The sequence below is a fragment of the Canis lupus genome, chromosome 16 (genome assembly GCF_048164855.1).
Source record: "Canis lupus baileyi chromosome 16, mCanLup2.hap1, whole genome shotgun sequence".
Lineage (NCBI taxonomy): Eukaryota > Metazoa > Chordata > Mammalia > Carnivora > Canidae > Canis > Canis lupus.
Window position 1 is genome coordinate 26,079,815 of NC_132853.1, and position 13,924 is coordinate 26,093,738.

The 13,924-nt window shown below is 34.4% G+C and overlaps 1 protein-coding gene across 1 annotated transcript; it reads left to right on the plus strand.

The window, feature by feature from the left end:
- The first annotated feature begins 249 nt into the window (after positions 1–249).
- On the plus strand, positions 250–737 carry LOC140607471 (mitochondrial import receptor subunit TOM22 homolog). Its single transcript, XM_072782191.1, has one exon. It carries the CDS (start codon positions 250–252, stop codon positions 670–672), a length of 423 nt encoding a protein of 140 aa, XP_072638292.1. The 3' UTR covers positions 673–737.
- Positions 738–13,924: the final 13,187 nt, after the last annotated feature.

The following is a 13,924-nucleotide window of genomic DNA, read 5'->3' on the forward strand; positions in this document are numbered from 1 at the left end:
TACTTCTAAATAATGCATTTGGAAAGAAGAAATCAGAAAAATTGAAAAGTATTTTGACTAGAGAGAATTTTTAGTACCAATAGCTTGTATTAGAAAAGAAGAAAGATCTTAAGTAATTGACCTCAACATACACCTTAAGATACTAGAAAAAAAAGTAGATTAAACCCAAAGTAAGTAGAAAACAAGAAATAATACATAATAGAATAGAAATCAACAAAACCAAAGAAAGCAATAGAGAGCCCCGCAGCCATGGCCGCAGCTGCCGTTGGCTGCCTTGGGGCGCCCCTGTCCCCAGACGAATTGCTTCCGAAAGGCGATGCCGAGAGGACCAAAGAGGAGCTGGAGGAGGAAGACGACGAGGAGCTAGATGAGACCCTGTCGGAGAGACTGTGGGGTCTGACGGAGATGTTCCCAGAGAGGGTCCTGTCCGCGGCTGGAGCCACTTTTGATCTCTCCCTCTTTGTGGCTCAAAAAATGTACAGGTTTTCCAGGGCAGCCTTGTGGATTGGGACCACTTCCTTCATGATCCTGGTTCTTCCTGTTGTCTTTGAGACTGAGAAGTTGCAAATGGAGCAGCAGCAACTGCAGCAGAGGTGGATACTTTTAGGGCCTAACACAGGGCTCTCAGGAGGAATGCCAGGGGCTCTACCTTCACTTCCTGGAAAAATCTAGATTGCTACTGCTACTTGACTTGTCTTGGGACAAGTTTGAAAATTCAATAGTGTTTGAACTGCTGATTATTTGGATTCCTTTTTATTTTTATTTTTTTAAACTTTGTCACATTGATTTATCTAAACCTGGTGGGGAGAATTCTCCCCAGTGTCTCACAGAGACTCCTAACTTGCAACTGTGCCCTCCACGCTGTCCCATTTCTTCTGTTCTCACTCTTGCACTCATAGCAAGAGTGCAGCAATGCAGACGGTTACTCCAGCTCTGGCCTTCCAACCCCTTTCTCACTAAATCACTTATGACCGGAGGATCTCACTATCCCATTGTGGCATAGGAATTGATGCCACTGGGAAGGAGGTACCCCTCACCATTTTTGTTTTAAGCATGGAGATGTTGGGGAGGGACATGCATACAATATGAAACACATAATACATTACAGCCGTAGTGTAAAGCAGCCACTGTGAATTTCTATGTTGGAAAGGAGGGAGCAGCTTCAACCACAGGATGGGGACTGTGGAGGACAGAGCAGCAGCTCATTTCCTCTGCCCATTTTGGCTATGAGAGACCTGTCTAAAAAAAGTGCTCACTTTTTGTATTTAAATATTAAAAATTATTCCAATGTGGAAAAAAAAAGAAAGCAATAGAGAAAATCAATAATATCAAAAGCTGGTATTATATGAATGTCAATATAATTGATAAACTTCTAACTACACTAATCAGGAAAAAACAGAGAGAAGACACGAATTGCTAATATCAGGAATAAAAGAGAGCACATTACTATAGATTCTGTGTATACTGAAAGGAAATATTTTAATTTTATGTCCATAAATTTGGAAGCTTAAATTAATTGGGAAAAAAAATCCCTTGAATCAACCTACTAAAACTCAGTCAAGAAGAAATAGATAATCTGTGTACCTCTGTATCTATTGAAATTGAAACTGTTAAAAACAATCTTACAAAGAAAACTCCATTGTAAATCTTACCGAACACTTAAGGAATAAATAATATCAATTCTATACAAACTTCCAGAAAAGTGAAGAGTGCAGAATATCTCTCAACCATTCTGAGTTTGGCATTACCTTGACACCAAAGCCATCAAAGATATTATGAGAAAGGAAAACTATAGATTAATATTCCTCACAGACATATATGTAAAAATTATAAATAAAATTTTAGCCAATCAAATTCATCAATATATGAAAAGAATAATACATGACAGTAAAGGAGGGTATATCCCAGGAATGCAAGGTAAGTTATCATTAAAAAATAAATCAGTTTAACAAACTAAAAAAGAAGAACCATATGATTCATCTGACAGATACAGAAAATGCATTGGGCAAAATCCCAGCAAACATTCCTAATAAAAACTCTCAGCAAATGGGAATACAAGAAATTTCTTCAGGACACCTCTGTGGCTCAGTCGGTTAAACATCTGCCTTCAGCTCAGATCATGATCCCAGGATACTGAGCCCCACATGGAACCCCACATGATACCTGGCATGGGACTCAGTGGGGAGTCTGCTTCTCCCTCTGCTCATACTCTCCCCCACTCTCTCTCAAATAAATAAAATCTCTTTAAAAAAGAAAATTTCTTCAACTTATTAAAAGGCATTTACAAAAAATCCACATCCAACATCAAACTTAATGGTGAAATGACTGAATGCTTTCTCCCTAGACTCAATAACAAGACAAGTTTGTTTCCTCTCACCATGCTGATTCAATATTGTACTGGAGGTATTTTTAAAAGATTTATTTATTTATTTTGGGGAGAGGGGCAGAAGGAGAGGGAGAGAGAGAATCTCAAGCAGACTCTACATTGAGCTTGTAGCCCAATATTGGGCTTGATTTCATGACCCTGAGATCATGACCTGAGCCAAACTCAAGAGTAAGACACTTAAGTGACTGAGCCACGCAGGTGCTCTTTGGCTGGAGGTTTTATCCAGTGCAATAAACAAGAAGAATTTAAAAGCTTCCAGTTGAAAAGGAAGTCTTTATTCATAGATGACATGTTCATTTGTGTAGAATATTTTGTGCAATATACAAAACTCTACTAGAATTAATAAATGAGTTTAGTCAGATTGAAGGACACAAAATAAGTATACAAAAATCAATTATATTCTTATACACTAACAGCAAATATTCAGAAATTGAAATACAAACCAACAGTAGCAGAATGCCTGGGTGGCTCAGTGGTTGAGCATCTGTCTTTGGCTTGGGTCATGATTCCAGAGTCCTGGGATAGAGTCCCACAAGGGGCTCCCTGCATGGAGCCTGTTTCTCCGTCTACCTATGTCTCTGCCTCTCTCGCTCTATATCTCTCATGAATAAATAAATAAAATCTTTTTTAAAAAAACAACAGTAGCATAAAACTGTAAAATATTCAGAAATAAGTGTGACCAAAGATGAGCAAGACCTATACATGGAAACTACAAAACACTTGAGAGAAATGAAGGAAGAACCAAATAATGGAGAAGTATGCCTTATTTATATGTGGATGATCAATATTTTTAAGATGTTGGGCAGCCCGGGGGGCTCAGTGGTTTAGCGCCACCTTCAGTCCAGGGCCTGATCCTGGAGACCCGGGATCAAGTCCCATGGCGGGCTCCCTGCATGGAGCCTGCTTCTCCCTCTGCCTGTGTCTCTGCTTCTCTCTCTCTCTGTCCTTCATGAATAAATAAATAGAATCTTAAAAAATATATTTTTAAGATGTTAAATCTTCCAACTGCAATTTTTTTTTTTTGGGGGGGGAAACTCTACACCCAACATGGGGCTTGAAATCACAATCCCAGGATCAAGTGTCACATACTCCACCAACTGAGCAAGCCAGGTGCTCCCCACCAATTGAAATCTTTTTTTTTTTTTAAGATTTCATTTATTTATTCATGAGAGAGACACACACACACACACAGAGGCAGAGACACAGGAAGAGGGAGAAGCAGGCTCCATGCAGGGAGCCCAACGTGGGACTCAATCCCGGGTCTCCAAGATCACACCGTCAAGACAGTGCTAAACTGCTGAGCGACCTGGGCTGCCCACCAATTGCAATCTTAATAAAAATTCATGTGAGCTTTTTTTGTTTAAATTGACAGGCTGATTCTAAAATTCATACAAAAATGTAAAGGACCTAGAATGGGTCAATTCAACTTTGATAAAGAACAAAGCTGGAGTATTAACATTAACTGATTGCAAGACAATGTGGTATTGTAAAAATGGACAAATAAATCGATGGAGGAGAATAGAGAATCCAGAAACAGATCCACACATATACGGATAACTTATTTTTGACAAAGATGGTGATCCAGTGGCGAGGAAACATTCATTTCAACAAATGTGGCTGGAACAATTGGTTGTAAATCAATAAACTTGGACCCATATCTTGCACCATATACAAACATTAACTTAAAATGCATCATGGACCACAAACATCTAGAAAATATTGAGAAAAATCTCTGTAACCCGAGGTTAGGCAAAGATTTTTCAGATATGATACCAAAAGCATGATCCAAAAAAGAAAAATAGACAAATCTGACTTTATCAATATTTAAACCTTCTGTTCTTTGAAAATCACTGTTAAGAAAATAAAAGACAAACCACAGACTGAAAGAAAATATTTGCAAAGCTTATAACTGATAAAGCACTTGAATCTAGAATACATAGAGAACTGTCAACACTCAATAACAAAACAAATAATACAATTTTTTTTAATGGGCACATGATTTGAACAGATACTTCATCAAATAATGTATGTGAATGGCATGAAAACACATGAACAGACACTGAGCATTAAGGAGATGCAAATTAATATTTAGTAAAATGCCACATACCTACTAAAATGGCTAAAATAAAAAGACTGACCACACCAAGTGTTGGCAAAAATGTAGAACTGTTGGTAGGAAAGTAAAATGGTATGATCACTTTGGAAAACAGTTTGGCAGTTTCTCAAAAAGTTTAAACATGCACTGATTATATTCTTCAGCCATTCCAGTCCTAGGTATTTACCCAAGAGAAATGAAAGCATATGTCCCTACAAAGACTTGTACATGAATGTTCCTAAGTAGGTTTATTTGTAATAGCCCCAAACTTGAAATAACCCAAATGTCCATTAACATGTGCACAAAAAAAAAAAAACAAAAAACAAAAAACAAAAAAAAAACAACCAATTTTGGCATGGTTATATAATGAGATACTACTCAGCAATAAAAAGGAATAACTATTGGGTTTTTTTCCCTCTTCCAGAAATTAACTATTGTTCATACAACAACTGGTGAATTTCAAAATAATTATGCTAAGTTAAAGAAGCCAGACAAAAAAGAATGCATACTTACTATTCCAATCATAGAAAATTCTAGAAAATGCATCTACAGTGACAAAAAACTAATCAGTCACTGTTGGTGGGTGGGTAGTGGAAAAAGAAATGGGATGAAGGAACTACAAAGAGGCACCAAACACCTTTTTGAGGTGCTGGGTATGCACATCATCTTGTGTTGCTGATTTCATGGGTTGTAAATATATAAAAACTTGTCAATTGTATACTTTAAGTAGTTATGATTTATTGTATATTAACTGTGTATCAAATAATGAATAAAAAAGAAGTAAATGGAACAAAATTATTGAAGCACTAGAAGAAAATAAAAAAATATTATCATAATCTTGTTAAGGAAGATCTTTAGCATACACTAAAGCTAGAAACTATCAATAAAAAACTAATAAAATTGACTGCATAATTGGCCACACATTGACACATAAAACAAAATTTAAAAATACATTTTAACATATAATATGCAAAGGATTAATATAAATTTTTAAAGATTTTACTTATTTATCAGAGAAAGAGAAAACATGACCAAGGAGGAAGGATCAAGGGGAGAGGAAGCAGAGAGCCTCAGGTAGGGCTCGATCCCAGGACCCTGAGATCATGACCTGAGCCAAAGGCAGATATTTAACCCACTGAGCCACCCAGGTGTCCCATCACAAAAGGTTAATGTCTTTACTAAAACTCTCTTACCAATCAATAAGAAAAGATAGGAAAATGGAGAGAAAATATGTATTTTTTAGTACTTCACACATGAAAAAATCTAGAATTGTGAGTAAATAAGATGTATTACTCCATCAAATCTAATAATAAATATTAGAAATATGGATTATATAGAGTAGGTGAGGTATAGATACCGTCATATACTGTTAGTGGCACTGTAAATTTGCATATTGATCAACATAACTCAGCAACTAGACAAGATATATAAAACTTAAAAATATCTAAATCCAATTAATTCCTTGGAATAAATTCTAAAAATTAACGTTGTTTATAAAACAAATGTAATGTCGTTTATAAAAGCCTTGAACTGGAAACAACCTAAATAACCATCACTAGATTCATTAAGCTGTCATTTACCTATAGGGAGTTAACTATGACCAGAATACTATGTTGTCATTAAAAATTATCAAGATCTATATGTACTGACCTAGAAAGTTTTCCATAACATAGAAAGTAAAAAAATGGAGTTTGCAAAATAGTATGCATAAATTAATCTTAAAACTTTTTTTAATCCTGAAAAGATATACAGTAAAGTATTAACAATGGCTTTCTCTGAGAGGTAAGAATGGGTAGAATTTACAGTTTTGAGATTTTTGTATTGATTTTTACAATAAAAATATATTGTTTTTTTTATTGCTTTTTAAGTGTGAAAAATCAGTAAAAAATTTCTGTTTTGGGATCCCTGGGGGGCGCAGCAGTTTAGCACCTGCCTTTGGCCCAGGGCGCGATCCTGGAGACCCAGGATCGAGTCCCACATCGGGCTCCCGGTGCATGGAGCCTGCTTCTCCCTCTGCCTATGTCTCTGCCTCTCTCTCTGTGTGTGTGTGACTATCATAAATAAATTTAAAAAAAATTTTTTTTAAATAAAAAAAAGATTTCTGTTTTATTTTTTTAAGTTTTCCATTTTAGAAAAAAACCTGTTCTAATGTTTTTCAATAAGAATTTTATAAAAACATTATGAATAAAATTCATTCCTACCTAGGTTTTAAAATGTTCTATTTTGTTCATTGAAAGCTTTTCAGAAAGAGTTTCTTCTATTGAAATATCATGAACAATTTTCTCAAATTGTGATTTTTAAATATATATAAGCAAAGGTTCCTAACCAGTTTTGAGCATGAAAAGTATGAGATGCTGGACTTGTGTAACTAGGTCTGAGTAAAATACATCTATCATCACTTTGTGAGATGACTTCCCACTAAACAAACACCTGGGCTAAGAAAATTAATGGATAAACCAATATTGCAAGCCTGGGCTACATTCATATATATTGGATTAGTTTTCATTCACATCATTATTTCTTGTTGAAAAGTATTCCATTTAAATGATTTTAAAATTTGCTTTTCACAATATATTGTCACATTTAAATATACACTGAGAACACTCTGGATAATGTTATACAAAAGCTACAAAACCCTGTAATCATTTTTGAAAAGATAGTGTATAATCATCTGTGCTATATATTTACACATGAAAACAAAGCACTATGAGGAACACCAGTTATTAGAATAATGTGTCTCAATATTAACCATCTCAAATTTTTAAAAAAATCACCTTAGGGAATATTGGCAAGATCAAGGCATGATTAAACATAATAATATTATATATCAAATATGAATTGCCTCACTTCTCTGCACAAAATTTTATCATTGCTGCCCATGACAATTTGAACCAAAAAATCCAAACACATTATAAATCATGCACCCTCACACACACTCTCTTAAGCAAAAACACCTACCAGGTATACAATCAAATTAAAACTGTAGAAGAGATTTATTAGCTTGTAGATGTTCCTAATTATTTGAAAAACTTGTCTTATGTTAAATAGCAACATCATTCAAGAGTGCATTTCAATCTTAGGTAAGGGGATCAAATCATCATAAAAGTGATCATAGAGAGTGTTTATTAAAGCAACATTTCAGGGCAAAGTAAGTTTTTGGCAGGTATTGTGGGTTTTATTCTGTAATACACACAATAGTGTTCAACCTTTGTCACTATCTAGAAAGCTTACTATGTATAGGAGATACAATAATATAAAAGGTATACGGGCATGGGGCAGCACAGAGGGAATAGAGCTAAGATTTATTACCTTCAATTATTTTTGTTAAAATCTCTCCTCAGGGCACAGGCACATAATATATTGTACTTTCCATTACTTAGTGCAAATGTAAAACATATCTAAAAAACACATTTCATCGTTATAACATATTAAAATAACAAGTAGGATGTCATGATGTTAATTTGATAGATGGACTGTCATTTAACAATGTTGTATAACATTAGTTAACAGCAAATTAATATCATCATACTCAATTTTTCTTAACATCCAGATTGGGAAAAGTTTCCTAGTAAAGTATCATTGATTTGTTTACTACTTTAATGAGGCAAAATAGCTAGGTAAAAATATGCAAATGTCATCCACATATAATTCTAAAATAACTACTTTCAAAAAATTTTAAAACAAATGGTAGAATAACTTAAAAATTCTGATCTTTGCCACTTCCCCCCAACTTTATCCTTCACTTAAGGTATTGATTTTTTTTTGACAAGTTCACATGTACATTATGAACTGACTCATAAAAATTTTCAGCATATTGTACTAGGTGTATTATAACCGCCCTTACTATATATTAAGACCAGTATCTTTTCATCAACACGAGCTGTTAAGCAAACTCAAGTGACATAGTTAGATTCATGATTCGCCCATAGAAAAGAAAGCAAAAATAGAGTGACATAAATTTAATTTCATTACACTTTGGCATCTAAAGCCACGTATTATACTCCACTGACCGCAAATGACTTCTCTTATTGTAAAACAATCTTGATCTATACAATTCTAATAATGACATTTTCCACGTGGATATTAATTTTAGTTTAAAGTCGTCATATTAAATAGTAATGTTTTCTGAAATAATTTTAATATTGGAGTAACATGAAAAAGTTATTTCTTGTAATTTTATCCTCATTGATAATTTGTATTTCCATGGTACTTTCTATTAATATCTTTTATTTATCTAATGTACAAAGGGAAGGGGCAGAAGAGGAAGGAAAACTTCCAGCCCAATATCAGGGTTTGAATAAAAATATCAGCTTAACTTTATGTGGCTGGCTTTTGGAGCAGGAACAGGAAGAGTTGCAAAAACAGAGCTTTAAATCTTTAGCAACTACATTCTAGAAAAACATAAAACAGTTATGTTATAACATTAAAATAAATCTGTTATGTAAAAGGAATTGTGGTAATCATACTTTTTAGAAAAGAAGTTATAATTTCTTAATGAAAACAAAGAAGATCTGATTTCAGGAATGATTGTATAAAACTTTAGAAAGGGAAAAAAAAGAAAGGGAATATACATGTTTTTTGTTTAAAACTTGTAAATTCTACCTCCTTTGAGAAGCCAACTCATTCCACATCAATACCTAGAATTTATTTCTCTAGTTGTCATTTATATGTTAATTTAGTCACTTCTGTTGGATTTTACATTCTTTGAAAGCTGGAACCATGTCTGAAACTTCCCCATCATTCCCTTTACTGGCAGTTTAAGCATATAATATGTACTCAATAAATACTGGATTGTGAAATTCTAGCACTGTTTATCTGTTTTAAAAAAATCTAGATGTATTTTTTACTCCCGAAGTCCAATACTATTAGGTAAGTCTGGATGCCTTTTTTTAATTATGACTTATTCTGAGTCTCATTTTTCCTTCTATTTCTATTTTATTTATTACTCCTGAATACTTTCATTTTTCTTTTACCTCCCACTACCAGAATATATATATATATACATCCAAGTACACACACATACACACAAACACAATATCAACCATAAAACATTCTTATAAAAATTATATACTATAAAATATATTATTATTTTACATAATTGATGATTAGGGTTTTATACCAAAATAATGAGTATATTTTGTTCCTACTTATCGCCTTAAAAGAAATCTAGAAAACTAAAGATGATTTTTTTAGGTTATCTTCAATTGATTTTTCCCACTAAAATCAATGGTTCTCTCTTTTAATGGTTGGTCTACATTATCCCATAAGACAACAATAATTTCTCTCAAATGTCACATTTACTCTTCAAAATATTTAATTTTATTAATATCTTGAAAATTGTGTGGATTTTTTTTGCATTTGTCAGTTCCATTGGAAGAAAGTGATGGTTGTTACTGATAAAATAATATATTTAAAAAATCTTACTTGATTTCTTCTCATGGTTGTATTAGCAATCTTAACTTCAATACTCTGTAATCTAGCTATTTCTAGATTATAAATCTTCATATCTTTTTTGTGACTTATGATTATTTTACAATAAAGGGGTATATTTAGTATAGTAATACAGAGACCTAGAACTTAGTAGAACTTAGTAAAACTTTTATTTATTTATTCATGAGAGACACAAAGAGAGAGAGAGAGGCAGAGATACAGGCAGAGGGAGAAGCAGGCTCCATGCAGAGAGCCCAAGGTGGGACTCGATCCTGGATCTCCAGGATCACACCCTGGGCCGAATGTGGCGCCAAACTGCTGGGCCACCGGGGCTGCCCAATTCCCACCCTTCTAAAAATGAAAAGAGCATAACCCAGACCTCAGTTTCTATAAGATTTAAACACTGTCATTCATTCATTTTTCAAAGGAAATCTATTGTGTCAATTGGAAGTGATACTAGCAAAAGGAAAAATAAGATGTGGTAATGTGATATATACAACACAGGCATTATTATATTATCAAATATTTCACAGAAAATTGTGTTTTAGTAATTTGAATTATATTATGGATAAGCACATTGAGCACAGGCTATGGAAAGTCAGTATTAGGATTTCAGTTTCTGGCACTATGTGTGGCTGAAAAAAATAACTTTGTGATCTTTGTGTTAGCAAATTGCCAGGACATGGATATCATAAATACAACTTGGCTAATGATAAATAAAACCAGTTTTCAATGGGTAGAAAGTGCACATTTCAAGTACCCTGTGTTTGGCATTGTCTTTGTGAAGTTTAAGACTTTTTAAAATGTAAAACTGGAATCAGAACATTATTTTCATGATTCTGTATCAAATAAGTAACCAGTTATTATGGATCTTTAAACATATTTTTAAATCATATTTTCATTTATTTTCTTTTTAACTGAAGTATAGTTGACATACAATGTTACATTAGTTTTAGGTGTACAACATAGTGATTGGACAAATCTATATGTTATGCTATGCTCACCACAAGTGTAGCTACCATCTCTCACCAGACAATGCTGTTACAATATTATTGATATACCATATCCCCTATGCTATGTCTTTTATTCCCGTGACTTATTCATTCCACAACTGGAAGCCTGTTTCTCCTACTCCCCTTCATCTTTTTAGCTCATCTACCCACCACCCCCTGGCAACCATTAGTTTATTGTCTGTATTTATGGGTCTGTTTCAGCTTTTTGTTTGTTTATTCATTTGTTTTGTTTTTTTAGATTCTACATACCAGTGAAATCATATGGTATTTGTCTTTCTCTGTCTGACTTATTCACTTAACATAGTACCCTCCGGGTTCATCCATCTTGTCACAAGAGCAAGATCTCATTCTTTTTTATGTATGAGTAATATTCCATTGTATATATACCACATCTTTATCCATTCATATATGGATGGACACTTGGGTTGCCTCCATATTCTTGGGTATTGTAAATAATGCTGAAATAAACATAGAGGTACATGTATCTTTTTGAATTAATGTTTTTGTATTCTTTGGATAAATACCCAGAAATTGAATTACTGGATCACATGGTATTTCTATTTTTAATTTTTTAAAGGAACATCCATACTGTTTTCCACAGTGGCTCTACCAATTTACATTACCATCAACAATGTGTTCCCTTTTCTCCACATCCTCACCAACACTTGTTATTTCTTGTCATTTTGATAGCTAGTCTGACAGGTATAAGGTGGCATCTCATTGTGGTTTTGATTTGCATTTCCCTGATGATGAGTGATGTTGAGTATATTTTATGTGTCTGTTGGCCATCTGTATGTCTTCTTTGGAGAAATGTCTGTTCAGATTCTCTGCCCATTTTAATCAGATTATTTATTTGATTTTTTTTTTTTTTTTGCTGTTGTGTGAGTTCTTCATGTATTTTGGACATTAACCCCTTATCAGATATATCATTTGTGAATATCTTCTCCCATTCAGTAGCTTGCCTTTTCATTTTGTCAATATTTTCCTTTGCTGTGGATACGTTTAGTTTTGGTTCCCCTGCCTGAAGAAATAGAAAAATGTTGCTATAGCCAATGTCAAATAAATTATTCCCCATGTTTTTTTCTAGGAGTTTTATGGTTTCATACCTTATATTTAGCTCTTTAATAATTCATTTTGCGTTTATTTTTGTGTATGGTGTAAGAAAATGGTCCAATCTTTAAACCTATCTTCAGTGTAGATGTAGAAATTTAAAAATCTGCAACTCCCACAACAGACTTATCCAATGTGCTTGCCATTAATTTACTGATGACCTCTACATCAGAACTATCTTTCTAAATATCTCTTTATGTTTTATCACATACAAGTATTTGTAATTATAACAATTACAATAGGCAACTATGATATAATTAAATCTAATCTGACCTTATTCATAGCACAGCTCTTCAAAAACCTTTCAAATTATCTGAGTAATAAGAGTGTCATTATTATGCTAATGAGGCGCCTCAAGACAGGGCCCCAGATAGCTTCAGAATGAGGGCTAGTAACCAGAAAACCAACCACATGATTAGAATGTTGGAACTTTCAGCCAGCCCATCCTTCAGGGAAAGGAAGTAAACAAGAGAGATTAATCACAGTGTCCTGTGATTTGATTTATCATGCCTATGTAATGAAACCATCTGACACACAAGTCTAGGGGAGCTTCCTGGTTGATGATCATATTGATATGCTGGTGGTACACCATGACTGCACAGAGACAGAAGCTCCTGTACTCTGGGCTCTTTCAGATCTTGTTCTGTTTATATCTTCATGTGTTCATTTGTATCCTTCATAATAAAGTGGCAATCATAAGTATTAGCACCTTTCTGGATTCTGCGAGCCATTCGAGAATTATTAAACCTGAAGAGGTTGTGGGAAGCCCTGACTGAATCTGTAGTAGGCCAGACAGAATTGGAGGTGTTTTGGTGACACCCAAAACTTATGGGGTATCCCTGGGTGGCTCAGCGGTTGAGCGCAGCCTTCGGCCCAGAGCGTGATCCAAGAGACCCGGGATCGAGTCCCACGTCAGGCTCCCTGCATGAAGCCTGCTTCTCCCTCTGCCTGTGTCTCTGCCTCTCTCTCTCTCTCTGTCTCTCATGAATAAATAAATAAAATCTTAAAAAAAAAAAAAAAAAAGGGATCCCTGGGTGGCGCAGCGGTTTGGCGCCTGCCTTTGGCCCAGGGCGCGATCCTGGAGACCCGGGATCGAATCCCACGTCGGGCTCCCGGTGCATGGAGCCTGCTTCTCCCTCTGCCTATGTCTCTGCCTCTCTTTCTCTCTCTGTGACTATCATAAATAAATAAGAATTAAAAAAATATATTAAAAAAAAAAAAGAATTGTAAACTTTTGGATTTCCCACCCTGTCCCCTGCAATATGTAACCAATTTAAATAGTCTTTTTAAAAAATATGTCAGAGTGATGTGTCAGCCATTTTCCAGTATCTTGTTCTAAATGTTATATTCATTTTAAATAGCAAAACAAATAAATAACAATTTTTAAAAAACCAATTACCTACTAATATAAATGCAAAATGCACATAATATGAGTGTGAGAGCCATCATACATATATTCAATAGTCTTTATTAAAATGGATTTCATAGAGGTCAAAATTGAAACCCAATAGACTGCGATTTAATGGGAAAGCAAGACTTAAAATATCAGAAGCCCAAAGCATTAGAAATTTACAAATATAGGGATCCCTGGGTGGCGCAGCGGTTTGGCGCCTGCCTTTGGCCCAGGGCGCGATTCTGGAGACCCGGGATCGAATCCCACGTCGGGCTCCCGGTGCATGGAGCCTGCTTCTCCCTCTGCCTGTGTCTCTGCCTCTCTCTCTCTCTTTCTGTGACTATCATAAATAAATAAAAATAAAAATAAATAAAAATAAATGTTTGAAAACAAAAACCAAAAAAAAAGAAAAGAAATTTACAAATATAAAATATACTGCAGTTGGAACTTTCTGTTTCATAAATGTCTTTGTAAAAGTATCTATTACACAATGTTAC